Source organism: Geotrypetes seraphini, chromosome 2 (assembly GCF_902459505.1).
Source record: "Geotrypetes seraphini chromosome 2, aGeoSer1.1, whole genome shotgun sequence".
In the NCBI taxonomy this organism is placed as follows: Eukaryota; Metazoa; Chordata; class Amphibia; order Gymnophiona; family Dermophiidae; genus Geotrypetes; species Geotrypetes seraphini.
This window is the reverse complement of record NC_047085.1, coordinates 461,286,288-461,310,627: the sequence shown is the minus strand read 5'-3', so window position 1 is coordinate 461,310,627 and position 24,340 is coordinate 461,286,288. Positions and strand designations below refer to the sequence as shown.

Below are 24,340 nucleotides of genomic sequence, written 5' to 3'. Positions count from 1 at the left end.
ACATGTTCCTGGAGAAAAGGCCATAATCTGCTATTAGACATGGGGAACAACTTCTTATCCCTGGGATTAGCAAGATTCCATTCTATCGCTCTCTGGGTTCAAAGTTGACTTTTTTGGGGTTAAATTTATTCATTTATGCTGATATTACTATCATTTTGCCCTTTTCTCAATCAATTCTACACATTAGACATAGGGTAGAGGAAATATTTAGGACTATTTAAGAATTTAAATTAAAACTAAACTCAGAAAAAAACAAAAATTTTCATAGCATCTACAGGTCATAATTCCATCGAATCATCTATAATGATAAATAACGTTAATTATTTAATACAACCTACTGTTAAGATCTTGGACATCATTCTAGACCAGCAATCAGAGAGGAAGTTCAGGCCAGCCAATCGCTGCCTGGCTGGGCCGGAACTTCCTCTCCGATGGCAGAATTGACGTCGGGGAGAGGATTGCTGGCCTGACGCAGGGAAGCAGGGAGAGCTTGGGGCGGCGGCGGCTTTGGGGCCTGTTCCCCGATGGCGGTGGCAGCTTGGGAGCCTGTTCCCCGATGGCGGCAGCAGTGGCTTGGGGGAGGGCAGGGAGAAAGAAAGAAAGGGGGCAGGCAGGGAGACAGAAGGAAAGAAGGGAAACAGAAAAAAAGAAAGGGGGCATGAAGAGAGAAAAGAAAGGGAAAGTGCAACCAGAAACTCATGAAATCATCAGACAACAAAGATAGGAAAAATGATTTTATTTTAAATTTAGTGATCAAAATGTGTCTGAATTTATATATGCTGTCTATATTTTGCACTATGGCCCCCTTTTACTAAACCGCAATAGTGGTTTTTAGCGCAGGGAGCCTATGAGCATCGAGAGCAGCGCTGGGCATTCAGCGCAGCTCCCTGCGCTAAAAACTGCTATTGTGCTTTAGGAAAAAGGGAGGGGGGTATATTTGTCTATTTTTGTATGGTTGTTACTGAGGTGACAGTGCATAGAGTCATCTGCCTTGACCTCTTTGAAAAAACCCCGGAATAGGAATGATAATTAACATTTTCTCAGCGTACAGTGTTTTTTATGTTTTTTAAAAAATTTTATTGTTAGTAGATCATTTTGACTTGGTCATTTTAAAAGTAGCTCGCAAGCCCAAAAAGTGTGGGCACCCCTATCCTAGACCAAAATCTGACGATGCAAAATCATGTACCGGTAGATGCTTTGGTCAAGAAGGTCTTTTATACCTTATGGAAGCTACATAGCATTAGATCCTATTTTGATGTCACATCCTTCAGGTTGCTGGTTCAATCATTGGTATTGAGTCAGCTGGACTATTGCAATATAGTCCTTTTGGGAGGTATTCAAAAGAATTTTTCAAGGCTGAGAATAGTCCAGAATGCTGCAATTCGCTTGATTTTTGGCTTGAGGAAGTATGATCATGTCAGGCCCTTTTACAGAGAATTGCATTGGTTGCCTATTGAAGTTGGTGTTAAATTTAAGTTTGGGTGTTTTTGTTCTATAGTTCTTTTTGGTATGACTTCCACTTTATCTTCTTGATTCATTTTCCATTGTTGGATCCAAACATCAGCAAAGTACTCGTAGCTTGTTTAGTTTTCCTTCAACTAAAGGATGTCAGTATAAAAAAAATTTCATCACTGTCTGCTTACTTACCAAGTGGCTCTCTGGGACAGGGAGCTAAAACCTCTGCTACTTTGTTCTAAGTCTTATTATGATTTTAGAAAGCAATTGAAAGCTCATCTGTTTAGTATTTAACTAATCTGATCATTTTGTATAGTATTTTTTAAATGTAAACCGCACTGAATTTTTTGGTTATGCGGTATAGAAATGAATTATTAGATTAGATTTAGGATTCTGCCAGGTAATTGTGACCTGCACTGGCCCCTGTTGAAAGCAGGGGCATACTTACAGCGGCATACCTGGCAGGGTAGAGCATCCCCTGCACACAGCAGTTGGCTCCGCAAGTCCCCTACCCTGGAAGTGAACGTCAGAGGGGGTGAGGACCGGCAGAGCCCAGGCTCCCTGCACAAGGGGTGGACTAAACTCACCCACCCCTTTGCATGCCACTCTGTCTGACCAAGTCTTTTATCCATCTAGTCTACCCAATAAAGTTCTTAAAGTTGTATCTGCCATTCCAAGCAGTTTACACCTTTCTTTGCCTTGTGTAGATTGTGAAATTTACGGTTTGCTTTGATTCCATTCTCTTTCTATATAAGGATCCTCTGTGTTTATGCTCTTTCATCAACATAAGTGGTCCTCTCCATCTTTACCCCCAGCTTCGAAGAGAACTAGAGTAATGATCAATCAGAGCATTTATCAACCTACAAGCAATAGCCAAGAAACTTCTGTATGAAAGGTAATTTACCTCAAGCCACAAGACGGGTGTAAATATAAACTAATTTCAGCTTACATAATCCTTTCTGCAGGAAATCCCACACCCACATAAATTGTATGTTAGGCTCAGGGCTCAGTGCACTGCAACATGAACCAAAATATAAAACCGTAGAGAGCTAGGACAGTCCTACTAAGTCATGCATAGGGCCCAACCTCCAACACCAGGCAATCTACCTACATCAGAAAATATTTCAGGTCTTCCAATGCTTATATTATACACTGTATTACATGAATCAGAGATCCTTAAACATGTTTTTACTTCATTTCTTCTTCAGCCAGAGAAGTCCGACTGACCTCTCCTACAAGCTATTAATCAAAGCAATTTCCAAATTGCTCTATGCCAGAAAGAAAAGGAATAAATTAACTCGCTGTTTTGCCTAATACAGGGTACCATGCATCCTAATATAGTTACTTATGTGTGGCAGAGGACAAATTTATAAATCTCTCTCAAAAAAAAAAAAAAAAAAAGAGACCCCACACAATGACATTTATCCTTGAAAACTAAGGGCTCCTTTTACAAAGGCGTGCTAGCGGTTTTAGCACGCGCCAGCCACTGCCGCCTCCTTTTAAGCAGGCGCTAATTTTTCGGCTAGCGCACGCTATAGCAAGCGCTAATCTTGTGCGTGCGCTAAAAACGCTAGGGCACCTTAGTAAAAGGAGCCCTACGTTTTGAACCCTCAAAGAGTTACATTATTTATAAATCCATGTTAATTTTTCGCCTTATCCAAATCTACTGGATCACGTGCCACCTCCCCTTGTGAGTTTCAATGAAATCACTTGATGCAAACAATATTCTAGCCTACATTTGATGTGTGCTTGTTATTTTAGGAAGTTTCCTCTATTTTTGCACCCATGGTCAAGAAAAACAAAAAAACAGAGGGGGGGAGAAGTTTCAAAGCCATTTATGCAACAAAAAAAAATGATAATCAGGATAGCAAGAGTAATTTTACATCCACTTTTTCACGCTCTATTATAAAAATACTTAGAAACGCTGATATGGTACATTGAACAGCTGGTGTTCAGCAAGCTAGCTAAAGAAGACAAGCACATTGCAAAAGAAACGTGTCTGCAAAATGGACGACCTTTCAAAGACATTAGGTTCATAACATGCAACTTCCTATTGGGAAGAGAATTTAAGACAGGTTCTTTACAAACAAAAAACGACATTTTCAAAATAAGCAGAAGAGACACAAATCAAGGCCTTGTAAACCCTGTAGTGCAGGGGTATCCAACCTGTGGCCCAAGGGCTCCGTGCGTCCCCATGAAGTATTTTGTGTGTCCCCGATCGAGGGCGATGCAGTGTTTTCCTCTACTGCCCCCAGGTGTTTACCGTCTTGCCGACTCCCTCCTCTGTCTTGCTCCAGCGTTTGCGCGGCCCCAGAAAATTTTTTTTTCGGACAATGCAGCCCAGGGAAGCCAAAAGGTTGGACACCCCTACTGTAGTGGAAGGCTCCAACTAAACTGGAAATCCAAAAGCCAATCAAGTGGAGAAACCTTCATCCAGGGCTGGACAAATCATGGGCCGTAGAAGTTTCATCAGCCGTAAGCCTGAGGTCATAATGCCGTTGTACAGATCCATGGTGAGACCCCATCTGGAATACTGTGTACAATTCTGGAGGCCGCATTATCAAAAATATGTGCGGAGAGTTGAGTCGGTTCAGCGAATGGCCACCAGGATGGTCTCAGGTCTCAAGGATCTCCCGTATGAGGAACGACTGGGTAAGTTGCAGCTGTACTCACTCGAGGAACGCAGAGAGAGGGGAGACATGATCGAGACGTTCAAATATGTCACAGGCCGTATCGAGGTGGAAGAGGATCTTTTTCCTTAAAGGACCCATGTCAACAAGAGGGCATCCGTGGAAAATCAGGGGTGGGAAATTTCATGGCGACACCAGAAATTATCTTCACCGAAAGGGTGGTTGATCGCTGGAATAATCTTCCACAACAGGTAATTGAGGCCAGCAGCGTGCCAGATTTTAAGAAAAGATGGGATTGGCATGTGGGATCTCTTCATGGAGGTAGTTAGGGGGTGGGCCATTAGTGTGGGCAGACTAGATGGGCCGTGGCCCTTTTCTGCCGTCATGTTCTATGTTTCTATGTTTCTATGTAAAAGGGAAAAAAAAAAAATAATAATCTGAGTAAACCTTGGTGTGCTGAGCAACGACCACGTTTTCCTTGTGCTACGGTACTTTAATGCGTTCCTCACACCGCACACACGTTTTCAGGCCGAACACAGACATTTGTTGGACTTGCTCAATTTCTCTCTAGCATCTCACACCCTCGTTGTAGATTTTAGGGCGCCTTTTACGAAGGTGCGCTAGGGCCTTAACGTGCGGAATAGTGCGCGCTAGCCGCCTCCTTTTGAGCAGGCGGTAGATTTTCAGCTAGCGCGCACCATAACGCCGCTAATCTGGTGCGTGCGCTAAAACCGCCAGCGCACCTTAATAAAAGGAGCCCCTAGTCTTTAGAAAGTCCAGAATCAACTCATATTTTTAGCAGCTAAGCAAGCTCTCTATATACGTATTTAACATATCAACGGTAGATACCTGAATTAAAACAGAGTAGATTACTCCGTAGCCCTACCACCCAGATGATAGAAACAGTAAATAGACTGTTAAAACCAGGGCTGTGGAGTCGGTAGATAAATGTTCCGACTCCGACTCCTCAGTTTTTTGTACTTCAGACTCCGACTCCAGGTACCCGAAATTTCCTCCGACTCCGACTCCACAGCACTGGTTAATTTTCAGATTGTTAAAATGGAATGTCAAGTTGAGAGAAATGAGCATTTTCGACACCACCTTCTTTTTGCTTTTAATCAAGATTCTAAGGCCGCAGAAGCTGCTTGCAACATTTGTGCTGTGTATATAGTGGGTTCTATAGCTGAAAGAATCGCTCGTGATTGGTATGCCAAGTTCAAAAATGGAGTCGGTAGATAAATGTTCCGATTCAGACTCCGACTCCTCAGTTTTTTGTACTTCTGACTCCGATTCCGACTCCAGGTATCCGAAATTTCCTCCGACTCCAACTCCACAGCCCTGGTTAAAACGAATCTGTTACATGTCTTGGCTCTGCCAGCAGCATTTAGCTCGGATACTCCTCCAAACTGTGATGCGCTCTAAAATACTTTCATTGCTTTAAACCAGGGGTGTCCAACCTGCGGCCCCGTGAAGTATTTTGGTCGAGGGCGATGCAGTGTTTTCCGTCTGGCCTGCTCCCTCCTCTGTCTTGCTGCAGCGTTTGCACGTTTGTGCGGCCCCCAGAAACATTTTTTTCAGCCAATGCGGCCCAGAGAAGCCAAAAGGTTGGACACCCCTGCTTTACACACAAGGATCAAATTTTTCCTTAGAGCTAGATAGCCTGTGTTACTATGAAACACCAATGGGACCCAGAGGAGACGCTGTTCTCCTCATGTTCTGTACATCCAAAGGCACATGCGGGGCTGCTGCACAAGGTTTAAAGTTCCACGGGCACCACCTCAATGAGTTTACAATCCGCTGGTACAGTGCCAGCCTTTATTACGTGGCAGCTATCTGCAGACAGCATCACTCATTTCAAGGGCACTGCAGATGCCTGACACAGCAGACAGTACTTGACTCAAAACACTGTCTGAGCACAGGGGTTTTTTTTTATGAGGAGATGGGATTTAGATAATTCACTCACTGCTTAAGGAAAACAAACATGTTTAATTTTATTTTTCACTTCATTTATTTCATGGATGCTAAGTGTATTAGTAAAGCTTCTTCCTAATTGATTAATACCACCATGGTGAACTTAAGGGGGGGGAGGGGGAACAAGGAGGCTGCAGTGCCACTCCTGATTAGAATTCCATACCAGTACACGCAAAGGACCAAATGTAGTAAGCATATTCCCATGAAAAGAAAAATAGAGCAAGGGATGAATAGAGCACAAACTGAGAAGCAGACCCAGGAAAGGAGATCCTAAACACTAGCACACCTTGAATTTTAAATTCTTTTTATTATTAAGAAAACAAAACAGAATTCCAACATGGATCACTGTATACAAATAGTGACACAAAATGATGTCGCTCCCTTAAGAAACAGTATACAGAGGTCCACAGTACAAACATAACTGACAAGAACAATAATTTCTAAATACAATAGTGTCTTATATACTATACATTTTCTGCAAGGAATCTATGCAGTTTACAATAAGATTTAGATCAAGTTCTTGAAGTTACATTGTCAGAGGGAGAGAGAGTTGGCTTTAGAGGAAGGGGAGAAGATAAGAAAGTGGTTAGAGAGAGGAGCGATACGTTTTTAGTTTCTTCCGGAATTCAAGGAAGATGGGGGGTTGTCTTGGGTGTGTTGGCAGTTTGTTCCAAATGAGAGGTCCTTGGTATTCAAAGGTAGCCTCAAATATCTTCTTCCGCTGTACTTGCTGAGGGAAGAATAGTGTAGTTACTTATCTGTAACATAGGTTCTCTGTGGACAGCAGGATAGTTGAGGTGAGGGAAGTACAGTGCTCCCCCGCAAATTTTTGTTCAGCAGTTCACGGTCCGGTCATTCATATTTTCCGACCACAAATGACTGGGCAGGAGAGGGCAGCCGGAGCGCCAGCGAGTGAAGGAAATCACTCGCTATATGCTCCGACTGCCTCTTCCTGTACTAAAGTTGGGCCTTACCAATCAGGAGCTGCGTGTCATCTTTTTAACTACTTTGATATGCTCCAACAAAGAAAAAACAATCCCCGTTATCTATTCAGATCTCTGAACCCTGTTTAGGTACATAGTTGATTTGTGCATTATGGTTTGTCTTAATTTGCCAGAAGTTATTTTGTCAGTTTTACTCTTTTCTACTGCTGGTTTTGATATGTTTATTCATTTGCTTGTGTGTACATTGTAACCCAGTGGTTCCCAACCCTGTCCTGGGGGACCACCAGCCATTCGGGTTTTCAAGATATCCCTAATGAATATGCATGAGAGAGATTTGCATATAGTGGAAGTGATCTACAGTTCTGAGGAAAATGCATTTTCAAAAAAAAAAATCCACATTCAAACAATGACCAAAGAAGAAAAGTAAGACCAGAAACAATTACAAAACTAAAAAAACAAAAATATATATATATAATGCTAAATCCTAATCAATCATACCTCGAGTGGGAGTAAAATCAAAAGGTGATGGGTTATGAAGTTCATGCAAATCCAGAAAGTTCTAGGAATCGTTATTCTGGTAACCACAAATGAACTTAAGCAAATCTCATCATCAACCTTAACCAAACCCTGCCAATATAGTGGAAAAGTTATGAGTCACAAAACAAAAACAGATGAGATGGAATTAAACAGATAAATATTTTTTTTAAAAATAAGACAAAGCAACTCTAGTTCTTTATATCTAGATACGAGACAGTGTATGAAGAAACAAATCTAAAGATACTTTCTAAAACTTATCCCCTCTTCTACAAAACTGCACTAGCAATTTCTAGCGCGGAGAGCCACGCTGAATGGCCCGCGCTGCTCCCGACGCTCATAGGAAGTCAATGAGCATCGGCAGCAGCGCGGGTCATTCAGCATGGCTCTCTGTGCTAAAAACTGCTAGTGTGGTTTTGTAGAAGAGGGGGTAAGTTTATGTTTATTTAGAGCAGGAACTGGCCCAATGGAATAAAGTGGATTTTGCTCCGTATTAAGAGATGCATATAGAAAGAACGGTTACATACGTGAAGAGCCGATGACAGAGCAGACAGAGTGCCACAGATTTACCGCTATATTAACTGTGAAAGACTATCTAGAGTGGCTATTGCCATAATTTTATGAGGCTCTAGGGAACATTATTTCTGTTCAAAAGGTGACATGAACGTTCCCAACTAATGAGTCAATGTAGCAGACTTTTTATAAAGAAATAAAGCAAGGTGCTCCCATCAAATCACTGATACAAAAAAAGGGGATCATTTTATAAATCTTTTTCCACATGCAAAGTTTGTTTTATTCATACTTATAAAACTGTACAATCATATACATGCATGGAAAAAGTGTGTACCTATTTTTGTGTGATCTGCATGTAGGTGTCCCTAGCTGCACAGTTTGAGCAAAGCAGAGATGGCATTCCAACGTACACATGAATTTCATAATATATCAGTGTGAACGCACAGCTTCGGAGTGGATGTAAATTCGTGCACCATAAGGGCTGGTTCTGAGAGCCTATTTTTTTTTTTTTTTTTAACCCATATAGGGGCATCTGTTGCCTTCATAAAAAGATGCCACTGAACTTCCCAAGTAGGCATCTGTTACAAAATGAAGTCCAAAATGTCTAGGAATTTAACAGACACGGGATCAGAGAAAAATTAAGATTAAGATCTGCCAAAAATTACAGCTTCATAGGTTAAGGGAATAGATGACTCAAGAATAAGATTTATTTGTCCCAAATTGACTTCCAGAAATTAAGTATCAATGGACAAAAATATAACAGATGATCCAAAGTCCCTATATTAATACGACAATGCCAGCATCTATTAATTTAGAATTATCTATTTTTTTGTACTACATGTTAAGCCTACTTTAGATAAATATAAAAGTCGCCTTTTCCTGATCATGACGGGAATAGCTGTTCAACTGATCACACATAATTGGAAGAACCATGACAGGATTAATTACACTTTTTGGTGGGTAAATGTGTGTACCACATATAAGTATGAAAGAATGATGGTGGAACGTTTGGGGACTAGTAAGTCCTTTAATGATGTATGGAGTCCATTGACTACTTTTGTTACATTACAGTAAGGGTCATGTTTCTTCCCTTTTCATTAGATTTCTATACACATCCATTGGGGGGAGGGAAATGTACTTTGAGGATTTAAATTATTTAATTATAATATTGAAATCACATCATATGTTTTATTGTATTAATAATTAAAATGAGGATGGGAGTAAATGACTGTTTAATGTAATAATTGTATAGTTATTAGTGCGTTTTATGCAGTATTTATGATTTACCAATTGTATTGCACTATCAAAGTTTGAAAATCAATAAAGATTTAAACATAAAAAAAAGATTAAGATCTGCCTTTAAGATTCCAACAGACAATACCCACCAACTACCTAACAGAGTTGGCCATCCGACTCCAAGGTACCTACAACAGATATTCCACCAGAAATCTTTTCCACTTAAATTTCCAGTATGAAATAAAATAAAGTCTACCAGGCAAAACTACCTTATCCATCCAATATCAATTAGCAAAATGCTGGAACTAACTATTACTTATACTACAATCCTGCGACTACTATCTCAGGTTCAGAAAGCTTAAGCATTTCTGTACCAAGACAGGGAGCCAACCCTGAAGTAATTGAAATAATTGTAAAAGCCCATTTCCAAACTGTCTATGCAACTTCTAGGATATAATAATAATCTACTTGAACTTTTAACTATGGCCTAACTGTATGTCAAACTGTCCATTGTAACTTTCTGGGTAACTTTCTGACCTTGAACTGAAAATAGGTAAAGGCAGAATATCTGATTAATATAACATTAATTGCCTTTTTCATGAAGAGATTCAGCCAAAGCGGTTTACAATATACTCTTTAGGTAATACAGTACTCCCCTGAAATTCACGGGGGTTCTGTTCCAGGAACCCCCGCGAATGTTGAAAAACTGCGAATACGGTTTTTAGCAGGGAGACAGGTGAGGGCAGCCGGAGAGGCAGCGTTGACATGCAGCTCCTTATTGGTGAGGCCCGACTTTAGTACAGGCAGGCGAAGCATACCGCAAGTGATTTCCTTCACTCGCCGGCGCTCCAGCTACCCTCTCCTGCCACTCTCTCCTGCCTGGTCATTCATGGTCGGAAAGTACCACGAATGACCGGGACCGCAAATCGCAGACCGCGTATTTGCGGGGGAACTCACAATCTAACTGTGGTACCTGGGACAATGGAAGGATTAAGCGACTTGTCCAGAAAATTCCGATGATCCTTTTTCTTAGGTTTTTATCCTCTTTCGATACATATTTAGAAGTGGAAAACAGTGGCAATTCTACTGGAGGGGAGGAGAGGCTGGCAAAGGCTTCAGAAAGATGATGAAAGACTGGACTAAGGCATAGATGAGGAATAACAAAATTCAAACAAAAAAAAAACAAAAAAAAGCTAAAGTACCTAGTAAAAGGAAGATTTTGGCTGGCCCTGTGTATGGTTTCATGGCCTATCGTACTGTTAGGGCAGGCATTTGTTTATGGTTTTAGAGCGCAGCAAGCCAGGCCTGTCATGTTTATTTCATTTTGCATATCTTTGCAGTACAGCACCAGGGAAGAGATGAAAGTAAATATATATATATATATTAAATTATATATTACATAAGTGATTCAGCATTGTAAACTGCACATTCCATTTTTATACGAAACCCTATGTTTTGGATTCTATTGGTGGTGTACCGCAGAACGTTGTGGGCATGCTCTACCCTAGGAGTTAGTTAAGTAGCAGTTCAGTGTGTGAGAGCTCAGACACAGAATCCACATAAGGAATGGATGAAGGAGAGAACATGGGTCTCCCAGTGTTATTCATGGGGCCCGGGGATTATAAGAATCCAGATTCCCGGGTTACTGTTTTGTAATAGGTTTGGTTTGTCTTGTGGGTCCTGATTCCCTCTTGGGGCTTTGTTGAGGGTGGAGGGAGAATGATGTAGGGGGTAGGGTTGAGGATGTCGGTGGGGTGTTACTGTTGAACGTTCTTGTCTTCTTTTGTATGTCTCTTATTTTCAATAAAAATGTTTTCAACACTAAAAAAGAAAACCCCGACTCGCTCTACTGCAGGACACCTCCATCCGTAAGCACAGAACAATTGACCACTCAGAAAGTATATACTGCGGGTCAAGTGCATTTTTAACCCCTTTTTAAAATCTCTGTAAGAGGACTCTGATCATAGATGGAGAAGCAAATTGTTCCATAAAAATGGGACGAAATTTCATGCCGGTCCACAGGGCCAGCACGTGCATCAGGCCCAAAACAGTGTTCTTCAACCGCCGGTCCACGGTGTGATCAATGCGGCGTTATCTTCGAGCCAGCTTCCTCTTCCTAACTGATTTAGTACACAAAGCCACGGGCAGTGGCTCCTACAGGCATCCTGCGCCTGAACCGGAAGCCTTCTCTCTGACGTTGCAACATCAGAGGGAAGGCTTCCAGATGAGGCACGGGACGTGCAAGGTGCAATCAGTACTATTATGGGGGCGGGGTCTGGGGTGGAGATTGGGTAGAGATGGGCGGGGTCTGGCCCACGATTTAGCCCAGTGTTCTTCAACTGCCGGTCTTGCATAAAATATCTATGCAGTCAAGATCCAGGCTTGTTCTATTCTGGGATTACAAGAAGCGTACACTTCTCCCTCCGTATTTGCTGTGATAGGGAATTAACAGAACCGCAAATACAGAAAAACCGCGAATAACTTTTTCATGTGTTATTTGCTATTTTCTATTAAAAACCATCGTGAATATGGTGAAACCGCGAATAACATGGTGGGAGAGCTGGCCTGTTCCTAAAGTTGAGGCAAAACACAGTGAAGAAAGTGCTGGGAATCAGCAATTTTCTCTGTAAACACTTGGAATCGAGGATTTCTCTATGCAAGCTGATGTAATTGGGGGGGAGGGGCCAGCAAGCTAAAAACCATGAACAATCAAAACCGCGATTGCTGAAACCGCGAATACGGAGGGAGAAGTGTATTAGTACAAACACCGTCCCATTTCTTACTCAATTTAATAGCATTACAACCCTCAAGCTCAAATTTAAAATTATGAAAGAAAATGGGAAAAAAAATTTTTTTCGCTAGAATAGAAATGATCAACCAACAATATCGCATTACAAAGAAGAGGAGGCCAGTCCTCTATGACAGCGTATGGCAAACTGTGTGGAACAGCACAGTAATGTGCCGCAGCGAAATTCCAGGTGTGCCACGAGAGGCACGTTGTGTAGGCGGGGGGGGGGGGGGTCAGTCATCACCGGTACCTCTCCTTCTCGCCAGCGCCTCTCCTGCTCTCCACACTTCCCCATCAACGTAGTTCATTTCAGGATTAACAAGCTCAGGGCCCTGTCTGGAGGGCCTTCAAGGACAACGATGCAATGTCACACATGCATGTGATGGCATCGCGTCTATCTGTGCATGCGCAGAGACCCTCCAGCCCTGAGTTTAGCATGCTGCGGCATGGAAAAGCTTGCAAGACACTTCTCTATGAGGATGGATATACCAACAAAAAGCAGTGGCTCTCAATTCAGTCCTTGGGACACACCCATCCGGTCAGGGTTTCAAGAAACCCACAATGAATATGCAAAAGATAGATTTGCATACAGTGGAAGTGGTACATACAAACTCACAGTGGATATCCTGAAAACTGACGGCTCGAGTCCTGAGGACTGTATTGTGAACCACTGGCCTACGATATGACCATCCACAAACATTTTCAATACTGCGCTAGGCTAGAAATAATCCATTGCAATTCCATGATGGCAGCATGCTATAGGGCAGCGTCTCGCAAACCTTTTTAACTCCAGCACTTTAAAACGGAGCAAATGTCCTTCGTGGCACACTAAACACCGCTAATTTTTTGGGGGCACATTATAATTGAAATTATAGAATTGTAAAACCAATAAAACAAAAAATTAAAGTTTGAGTTATTTAAAGTTCTTTAAGCTATGTATGGGTAATTGTAACAGCGGTGAAGCTAATCAATACGATGGATGTGATTGTTTTTGAGGGCAAATTAACTCAAAACGCGGCTTAATAGACGATGAGCAAACACACATTTCATCATCCACCATCTGCACTCTTTTTTTTTTTTTCAATTTAATTTCTGTCAGAGCTGAAAATCCAGGTTCGCAATGATAAGATCTGAACGGTAACAAAGCCTTGATTGCTTTGTTGTTAAAGTTAGGACAGTTACTGCATGTTTGACTGCCTGAATGTACACCACTTAGGTTATAAGTGGCATATAAATACAATACAATAAATTCATAAATAAAGTTACTTGCCACTAGTTTTCAAGGACCAATTACGTCAAAGAATGATGCTTGTCTGGGCGGTTGTATCCTGGCACACACACAGACGCTCATAACATTGACAGACTGATGCATACATGATGTACCTATCATCTATTCTAGTGGCGGAGGAGGTGGTGGAGACAAAGACTGTCAGAATTCAAGAAAGCGTGAGATAGGCACGTAGGATCTCAGAGAGAGGAAGAGATAATAGTTATTGCAGATGTTTCTATACTTATGAAGGGAATTTTTAAAAAGTCAAATTCTGGAATCTCTCGTGACACATCTGGAATCTCTTTGGGGCACACAGTTTGAGACACACTGCAATAGGGCAAAGACGAACAGAACAATCTTTATTCAGATGTGACAGCAATACTTTTCCAGAATCAGATCTGAGCCAACAGCTGATCTTTTTTGGCCGTGCAGTTTCCAACTTCTTTGTTCTCCTAGTTCAATCGCCATGAGTCTTCATTTGCAACCACCTAGGGAGGCTGTCCTTTCGTTTTATAGTTTCCTCCCAAGTGAATCCAGGTATCAAGGCAATAACTGTTGGCCATGGTTCATCAACCCACAGCTTTCTCCAGAAAATGACTAATGTAAAGCGGCTCACAAGTCAAAACACAGCCCGTGTTGGGTCCATCTTCAACCAAGTGTGTTTCCTATATCGAAATAAAGGCAGTAAAGACCTTCCTCTTCTGTCCAGACCTGAAATTAGTTACTAGGAACTGGGACAATTAAGTTCTCAAGTGATAAGAACAGATATATGAAACTGCCAGATGAACAAGACTACACTACTGCTTGACCTCCCCTCTAACTCCAACATGCATTTCAGTCCATGCTCTGCTATGCTCTCTTGTTTCCAGAGTCTCTGCCCCCCTAAACAATGAATGCCCTCGTATCCACCCGATTCCCTTCTGTACATGATACATGTTAGCCTCACCTCGTACCTAGATCCTATGCTTACAGAATCTGTACACTGTTCCTTGATAAATTGTTAGCCTTTAATATTGTACCTAGGTCCCCCTATTATTCTGTTACCCTCCTGGTTTTTCTGTTAGCTCGTTCTCAGAATCTGTGTTTGGTTTTCTGTCACCCATCCTGAGCTTTCGGGGAGGGCGAGAAATAAATCAAAATAAATAATCCTTCATCCTGGGTCATCTGGTACGATCATTCCTACTGACTGGTGTCACTACCAGGGTGGATTAAAATCAATGATTAAAAAATAAAAAATAAATTTAATCTTTTATTTTTAAAATAAAATGCTTTTTTGAGGAAAAATCTAGATAGATAGTTTTCTATTATATTATAGTCAGAAAATTATTTATCAAGAAATAAGGATTGGATTTGAAATTATGCAACATGAGGCTGTATATTCATGCAATTTTTACATTTTTGGGTAAGTCTCGATGGGTGGAGTAATATCACAGGACCAGGAAGTGATGCCAGGAGGAGAGCCGAGGCCAGCGCAGGCAGCAGGCTGGGGATGCCGCTTACACCAGCAATGAGTTAACGGGGGAAAATAAAAAAAAATAAAATAAAGAAAGCCACGGTGCGAGAAGGCAAGTAGAAAACGGCAGAGCTGTAGAACAGGGCTTCTTGGCTCCGCAGAAAACGAACAACTGAAGACCATGAGGAGGGGATGCGCCCTCTAGTGGAGCAGGAAGGCACACGCATGCATGGGCAGCACTAGCAAACTTTGAGATCTTCAATCAAGTTTGATTGAAAAGCTGTCCGCGACGGGGCTCCGTGGATGACGTCACCCACATGTCGAGAATATGCTGCCTGCTTGTTCTGGGATAAGAAGGCGGAAGGTCACCTTCCACCCTCACTATGCCACTGTGCTTCTGTTTTTGTTCTCCTCATCCAAACTTCCACCTCCTCAAGGTCTAAGGAAGAGTGGTTATATTTTATCATTTTACTATTGTTATTTTACTATTGTATTTGTCTTCTCTCTATTACTAAAACAAGAATATTCTTGCAATTTGTTCCAAATTATAAATAAACTGAAATGCTTTAAAATTTAGCACATTAAAAGTAAGTGTTTCCACATGCACTTACATAGAATAGCACTCCTCAAAAGCAATTACGTAGGTTGTGTGTGCAAAGTCCCCGTTAGAAAGACAAGTAAAATTAATACTCAGATTGTTTGCCAAAACCCAAGTCACAACACACACCAAGATTGGTATCCTTAGGTCTCCTTTTACGAAACTGCGACAGCAGTTTCTAGCGCAGGGAGCCGCGTTGAATGGCCCACACTGCTCCCGACACTCTGAGTTCCTATGAGCGTCGGGAGCAGCACAGGCCATTCAGCACAGCTCCCTGCGCTAGAAACTGCAGGGGGTTCGTTTACAACAAGCTCAGAGAAGGCTAATCATTTAAAACCGTGTTAACTGCCCTCCTGGAAGTACCTTGTAGAAAAAGCATCCTATAAATATGATTAAACTACTATCAGAGAATGGAAGAACAGAAAACCCTGCATTTTTTTTTCACCAACATGAAAGGAAGTTCAAGCCCAGTGTTCTATTAGGACCATATGGTGGTGATCCTAGAGCCGAAAATCATAAGTTCATATGCTGAGTGACGCTTCTGACACTGCAGAAACAGAAGGAAAAGGTCAAAAAATAAAATACCTTCAACTGTTACTGCAAATTAAGATGTTACTATAGCAACTGCACAAAAAGAACAGTTATTAGAGTTTGGACAGAGAACGGACTTTCCATGGTATGGCAGGCCACATCTATTATAACTTTTTTTTTTTTTTTTTAAACGAATGCTATGATTTCACATAGAGCGAGAAGGTCACAAGGAATGAGGCAAAGTGTATGAAGTGACAGAACAGTCTGCAGAGACTGATCAGAACTGACGTTTTGAGTTGCAAGTTCAATTAAGTATGAAATTGTATTTCTTATGAAGGGGAAGAAAAAAAAAAAGAAAGAAAAGAAGAGTAGGCCACAGATCCAGAAGAGTTCAGCACACAGCCCAAGAAAGCTGGGGTACAGTACGCCATATGACAGCTTATGAAAAGCCAGACCTCACCCACTGGCAGTGTAGGTGACGAACAGCCACTACTAGATCTGAATATTTTCAGCCTTCCAGACAGATTTGGATTTTCAATTACTCACCTTTCCAAACCAAGATCAAGGTGAAATCTCAATTCAGGTTCGATAGATAGGTTTGTCCTTTCCCTGGAGACTTTACAAGGTAAATTTTATACCCGAGGCCATGAAGAATTAAGCGAATGGCCCAAGATCATGTTTTCCCTGGTTTCTGGCTCACTGCTAGAACCACTGGGCCATTCCGGCCTTCAGCAGCATTTCTATATGCAGGCCTCCCATATAAATAGAACACCTCAAAGGTAGGTAAGAAACATACATAGGGGCAGAAGAACAGGAAACAGGTCACCAAGTTCAGACAGGTACATATAACCAGGCGTCTGTAGTACCGGTAAGCAAGGAAAGGTTCTGAACACAGGTAAAGAGCAAGCAATGAAAACTTACATTTACTGGTGCACAGTAGTAAAACCTTGACCCCTCTAAATTTCAACTGTGTCTGTCTGACCCTGAGCAACCAATGACTGTTAAATGACTGAATCAACAGGGCTGCCAAGTTTCAAAACCAGAATAGTTAAGTCATGAAAAATGTCACTTTGGCACCCCCACAGTCCTCATTACCAGACAATATTTGCACCAGTCAGAGTAATCATTGCAAGAGCGTGTGAAGATGCAGACGAATGACAGAGCCCAACACAAATGCTTAGTACATCTGGCCATTACCCCTTGCCTAATTTGGCTGACGTAGCGTACCGAGGCTTTACATTTTCACCTCTCCCGACACAAGGGGATCCTTTTACAAAGGTGCGTTAGGGCCTGAACGCGCGGAATAGCGTGTGCTAAAATGCCGCGCAGGCTAGCCGCTACCGCCTCCTTTTTAAGCAGGCGGTAATTTTTCAGCTACCGCACGCTAATCTTGTGCGTGCGCTAAAAACGCTAGCGCACCTTAGTAAAAGGAGCCCAAAGGTTCCATGCTTTTTTTTTTTTTAATGAACTTTCTAGCTCCTCCTTCAATGCCCCCCATAAGCTGGTGCCCAGTGATCTCCCCCACTTAGTTTGCCACTGCTTTGACCATGTGCCATAACTATCCACCACATTTTAGACTGGATTTAATTACAATGGGGCTAGGCTTGCGGGTCCGTCTCCAGCACATGCATTACAGATACCCCAAAAACCTGCCTGGCTGAGTGTCCCGAGAACAGGATTGAGAACCCCTGCTCTAAATCATTTTAATTCATCTTTCAGTGTGGGAAGTACATGTCTGACCTGCATCTATGAGTCCAAACAGAGAACGCACTAAAACAGTGGTCTCAAACTTGCGGCCCGGGGGCCACATGCGGCCCGCCAGGTACTATTTTGAGGCCCTCGGTATGTTTATCATAATCACAAAAGTAAAATAAAACAGTTTTTTGATATGTCTCTTTAGCTATAAATTACAATGCAGTATTATTATTAAGACTTAGCCAAAAAGAAACATTTATAAAGTATAAAGAGTTTTACCTCATGCAAAATTGTCATTTCTTTACTAAGACATTAACTATTTTTTCTGAGGCCCTTCAAGTACCTACAAATCCAAAATGTGGCCCTGCAAAGGGTTTGAGTTTGAGACCACTGCACTAAAACAAGTGGGAAACAATCTGGAAAATTATGACATAAAAAGGGTATTACAGCTCCAGCAACTGCTACCGCCCTGGCTTTGGTCTCAGAACACAGGTCTGGTAAGGAAAATAAATATGCAAATCTCACACTACCCTGCTAAAGAGGTATCCTAGAAAACCAGCTTTAGCAAGGAAAGAAACAGGTTTCTTTGTTCAACATATGACATGTAAACAAGGAAAAAAAAAATGTAGCGTGTGTATGTTTACAGCACGTTTCCCACGAGGGCTTTTTGAATCCAAGGACAGCGGAGCACAACATTTGGTATAAAAAGGTCTTTAATGGGCTTTAATGAAATTAAGCGACAAAGTATGGTACTGGTACTCTAGAAAGCTTTTGCCAGGTTGAATTAAAGTCCATTACAGGCCGGTTTTAAGTTCAGATATTAGACAGAAACCAAAGAGAAAGCCAAAGCCTTTTAGAGGAAGGAAGACTTCCAGTACATCTGGCAAAATACATTTTTATTTACAAATATCTGGGAAAGGAGAACTATCCTTTAATTTACCAATTTATATATGGCTCCCCCCTCCCCTAATCTAATACAAACCAGTTCACAACACCATAACAAGATATACAACAGATCAAAACACCATATATACAGTACATACTTGTAAAATCATAAATATATCATAACACATTGCAATCCTCATACACATTACCACCCACTCATAGTCCAGCATTAAAAACCCTAACACACCGACCCCTTACATTAGTGATGAGAATACATATAATTTCAATGGCTACTTGCCAAGTTTAAAGCCATTTGGGCTTTTTAAGGCCTTCTTAGCCCCAGATGGAAGATTTTTACTTGCTTTGGTTAACTGTTTGCAGGCACATCAGATGAAAACCCACAAAATCTATTATGGAAGCATTTGATGACCCAAGACAATATCAACGGACATCAAGAGTACAGAACAGAAACCACAAATATAAAGATATTAGATCTCCCATTTCACCAGCATGCATTTATTGACCTTTTCTTTCCGAGAGGTGGGGCGGGAAGTTCTCATGCCCCTGCCTTATACTTTTTTTTTTTTTTTTACTAGCCCAACATGATATCAGCTCACAAGGGAAATCACACATTTGTACATTCATCCACTGCAGCAAGCAAAAAAAAATCTAGCTCGTGGCTCCCAACCAATGAATATTTTCAGATGTGCGGCACATTTCATTCTTTCAGACTGCACCATGAGATTGCCAGACACACAAAACTCCTGTCAGCAAATAGCCAACGTCAGGAATGATGCAAGACCACAACAGTAGCCAATAGAGTTAAGGAAAGAGGAGTAAGGTGGAAGAATTCATCAAGCAGCGGTAGAGCCTTAACGGGTGTTAAGGGAATTAGCTTGCATTAAATGCAAAAAGCTCATAGGTATAAAATAGGCTTATAGGGTATGCTAATTCCCTTAACGCTGCTCGATGAATTCCCCCCCCCCCTCTAAGAGATCAACAGTACTCTACCATCCAGGAATTCCATTAAAAAAAGCAAAGAACGCCAGGGGTATATGCTCATTTGCAAACACATACCTGGCAAAGAGTCATTCTAGCTGCCTGGCCAAAATCCTGAAAGTTGTATCCATAGGCTGTTTTGTGCTATGCCTCTGACCAGATTTACATATCATGCAATTATTTAAAAAAAAAGAAGAAGAAGAAGAGATAGCTTCACAGGCTGCAGGTCCTGAAAAACTCCCACCCAGCATGGCCAGCCTTAGAGCCTTACACAGCCTGTGTAGTCACATACTGACTGCCATTGCTGGTTTACATTCTTTGAAATCTCCCTCTTCTCCAGGCAATGCAAGGCACTGTCCCTTCAGTGTGCAGAGAATACCACCAAGACCAAGGTCACTGTTTACTGACAGATGCTTTATGCTATGCAAAAAAAATCGCAACACCACGTGCCAAAGGGGGGGGGGGAGGGAGGGTTAAAAGAACCACTCCTCAGCATTTCAAAGCCCTCCTTGTTAACGGAGACTGAGCAGCATGGCCATGAACCCAACCCACAATGCATTGATGCAAATTATTTTTATAATATTGATTCTCTTGTCAGCTGCCTCTAAGACATGTCTGACAAAGGAACAATTTATAGGAATAGCTCATTATGATATTTTTCTGCCCATGTTTTTCATACCTGGCCCTGCTTTTCAGCCCTTACGCAGAACACATCTCAGAATGAGGGAAAGGGGATGGGCCTTTCTGTGGTTAAAATCAAAGTGCTTTATTTATACATTATATTATATATAGGTACTTATTTTGTCAATGGAGCAAGGGAGGATTAAGTGACTTTCCACAGAGTCACAAGGAGTTGCAGTGGGAATCAAACCCAGCACCCCAGGTTCTCAGGCCACTGCACTTACCACTGGGCCACTCTTTTTACACATGGCCCAGCATCACTTCACATTCCCCATGTGCCACCCACTCCTCCTTGCTGAGTTTTTAGCTCATCCAAAGAAGCAAAGCCACTCCTGGGCTACAGCGTCGTAAATGTTCATTTGCAACTACCATGGTTTTTACTAACTCTTCTAGCCCCCGCCCGACGATCCCCGACCAGGACCAGTACCAGACCAGATGACCACATAAGAACATAAGAACATAAGCAGTGCCTCCGCCGGGTCAGACCACAGGTCCATCCTGCCCAGCAGTCCGCTCCCGCGGCGGCCCAAACAGGTCACGACCTGTCTGAATAACCAGAAGGGGCCCCCTTGCCACCTTGGTTTCCCATTTAAGTCCTATCTTCCCATCAAAGTCCTAACCCTCCGGTCTTGCACATTCACGACTTGGTTGGGTTTCCATACTTATTAGCTTTCTATACTTGTATTACATCCCAGCACCTCTCTCAGTATCCCACAATCCCTTTATCCCTCAGGAATCCGTCCAATCCCTGTTTGAATCCCTGTACCATACTCTGCCTGATCACTTCCTCCGGTAGCGCATTCCAAGTGTCCACGACCCTCTGGGTGAAAAAAAACTTCCTTGCATTTGTTTTGAACCTATCTCCCTTCAGTTTCTCCGAATGCCCCCTCGTACCTGTTGTCCCCTTCAATCTGAAGAATCTGTCCCTATCCACCCAAACGGCTGGGATGGACCCTCTCTCCTGAGACTGTGACCACTCCCTGCTGTATCTCAAAGTAAGTCACCTTGGAAAAATGCATGAGCCGACAGACAAAATTCCATCCCCAGCCCATCAAGGGAGGTAAGATCAGGCTTAGGAACAGAATAACCGAGGGTTCCCGCTTGGTAAAACATAGCACTGCTCCATCACATTTTTTTTTAAAGACTGGTTTCTCTGTGCCTCTTCTCATCAGCACATGAAGCAAGTCTTCAAATATTAATATTCCGGTTCTTCCCTTCAAGAGTAAAATGGCAGAGCATTGGGATAAACCAGCACCAGTCTACCTTTCTTCCTCCCTAAAAGAAACCTTAAAACCTTCATATACTCCAAGGACCCTGGTGGTTAAAAGTACATGAGGAAGCCCAATGCATTTACTTTCAACAAGCACTGTACTATGACAGCCATCACTTCCCTGCTTCGAAGAGGTTTGCACGTGGCAGCCTGAAACCACAGCACCTGCATGGCTTGCAAGAACACCTAACCATTAAAAAACCTAGGATCTTTGGGGGGGGGGGGTGGTATGACCCATTGTACCTCTATGTAATTGGCTGTCAAGTGCACTAATTTAAAGCAAAGATATAAAATGCCCAAAGCAATATTAAGTGGAATTTGCACCATGGAACAAACCAAGCAGGACACCCCGATTACATATTGACTGCTCAGAGGAGCCCACGTGCTCACAGATTTCTCCATTGTCATTTGTATTTATTCAAAATAATGCAGTATGATCAGCCCTAGTCCCTCAGGCCACCCACCAGACAGGGTCTCTGAATACCCCTAACGAATGCAAACAGCAAATAAGTGTGGCTACCACCTCAAACTGCAAGCAGATCTCCTTTGTCCATATTCATTAGGGGTATCCTGAAAACCGAACCCTCTGGGCAGCCCTCCAAGACCCAGAATAAAAAAAAAACCCAAGGCAGAAAGGGATACATTTTTTGTTCAACAGGGAGGTGGGGGGGGGGGGTCATACATTTTAAACCAGAAGACCACGGCTAAATCCCCTGCCTGCCCTGAAAGGGTTAATAAGGCATCCAAAGTCAGCGCATAACTCCTCCCCCCCCCCCCCAGATGAAATTGGCAAGAACCGATTTTACTTGCAGTCTGGCAGCACTTAGCAAACCGTTAGAAAGATTCAAGTTCAATATACCCTGATCCCTTTCAACTACCCCTACCCGGCCTCTGGGGTGCGGCTGCGCGTTAATTACACGGGAGAAAGGCAGCGATTCTCTGCCCGTGTCCCTCCGGAAGAGATTTTTTTTTGAACTTCAACAGGAGGCTGCAAAACACAGAGAGAGAGAGGGAGATGCAGATGCAGATTCAGCCCCTAGACACGCTCGCATGACATCTTTCCAGGCACGCATGACCCCCCCCCCCCCCCAAGAAGAGATCGAGTCTGCCCCAAACCAGTGGGACGGCGCACATTAGACACACCTTTTTTTAAGCTGGGAATTTTATGGAGTCCTCGTCGGCTACGTTGGATGGAAATGCAAGGGAGGGGGGGGGGAAGGGAGGGTAGATGCATCTTGCTGGCTCTGCACACTAGAAGTCACCAAAGCCTTTAAATCCAGCCCTCTAATCTCAAGGGTAACTTTCAAAAACCATCACAGCACAATCTTCATCCCCTTTTATAGGCAGCAGCAACAACAACAACAAAAAAACCCATTCATGTGCAACACATCAATCCCCAGAAAGCACTCTTAACGGTTGGTTTCCTTCCACAGCCGACACACAAGCCCAGCCTTTGAATGCAAGGACGAGGGGGGGAAAGGGGGGGGTGGATCTATCTTTTTGCATTATTTCCAAGCTGTCTTATATCTCCCCCCCCCCCAACCTCTTTCTTTCACTCGTTAATCTTATCTTCCGGGAGAACTTACAAAAAACAGCCCGGCCCTAAATATTTTCCATCTTTCCCATGATAGCAAAAAAAAAACAAATTAATTTTTCCAGTTCAAAAAAGGCAACATCGCACCATAGGAAATCTGTCTCTCCCTTCCTCCCGGTACAAATTACAAATCCAAAGCAGCAGCAGCAACAACAACAAGATGGGGGGGGGGGAGAGAAAAATCACCGTACGTCACGAGGAAATGTATCTAAACAAGCATGCATGATAATATATTATAATTTTAAAAAAGAAGAAAGCCATACAATAAAGCGCCGAAGATGCTTTGAATTCGATGCAAAACGTAAACCAAAAAACATGGTTTTCATTTCTAGGGCGTTATGAAAACGTGAAATAACTAAATTATTTCCGAAGGTGTTAAATAAATGCTAGTGCAATAATACTGGGAGAGAGAGAGAAAAAAAAAATATGTCAGCTGAAGCGTTATTTGAAGGGGAGGGCATAGCCCCGCTACACCCCCTTCTTCCCAATGAAATGTCACTGTAATAGCGCTACGGGCGAAACCAAGACCCCCCCACAGAAAGGAGGGGGGGGGAATCCATCCTCCCTGCCCAACCCCCAACCCGGCTGCAAAGCACCAAAAAAAAAAAAAAAGCCAACCCCGAGTAGAGAGAAAAGGCTTCGGCTTTACCTTCGGACAGCTCCAGCTCCAGCTCGGCGAGCCGGGCTCTCACCTCCAGCGGCAGAGGCACGCTCTCCAGGCTGCGGTCCGCCATGCTCCGGCTCTTTGTCTGCGCTCCTGGCGACGCTTAGCAATGCATCGGCACTGATTTCCCGGCGGCTCCCCTCCTCCTCCCGCTGTCACTGCAGCTGCGCCATCTCTGCGCAGCCCCCCGCGGCCCTCTCTCCGTTTCGGCTGCCCGGGGGAGCGCCCCGGCACGGTCCGCGCTCGCCGCAGCTACTCGGGCTGCGGGAGGGTCTCGGGCGGCGGTGCCTGAATGTTGCTGCCTGCGCTCGGAGCGCCTGTCACGGTCACGTGAGCCGCCGTGTGGCCACCGCCGCCGCCGCTCTGCTCTAGGGGGAGCCCGAGAGCCGAGCGACCCGGCGTGAGTGAGAGAGCGGGTCTCCTTCCCTTACATCCGTTACCTGCAGGAGGGTCTGCGCTTTACCTAGCATCAGGATTGGTATGATGAGCTGGAAGCACATTTCGGGGGTTTCCAGGACCCTGGCTTGAGGCCACTAGGTGGTCAGCTAGAGGTTACACAGTAGGGTATTGTGGCCAGCACTAGAAGTGAAGAATCTGAGGCATCGATGTGCTAACAGTGCATTTAATAA

At 43.0% G+C, this 24,340-nt stretch overlaps 1 protein-coding gene across 5 annotated transcripts in view; it reads right to left on the bottom strand.

Annotated features, from left to right (window-relative positions):
• Positions 1-24,122, bottom strand: part of DIP2C (disco interacting protein 2 homolog C) — an 800,316-nt gene extending 776,194 nt beyond the window's left edge. For 2 of the 5 annotated variants that reach the window (XR_004538170.1, XR_004538171.1), the window contains exon 1: positions 23,697-24,120. Coding sequence is in view for 3 of the 5 variants with exons in the window: in XM_033931571.1 (XP_033787462.1) it covers positions 23,697-23,781 (85 nt within the window). In the remaining 2 variants the exon portion in view is untranslated. Of the gene's footprint in view, positions 1-23,696 lie in introns of all 5 variants that reach the window. The other 3 variants (XM_033931571.1, XM_033931568.1, XM_033931569.1) reach the window with 3 other exon arrangements.
• Between the last annotated feature and the right edge of the window lie 218 nt (positions 24,123-24,340).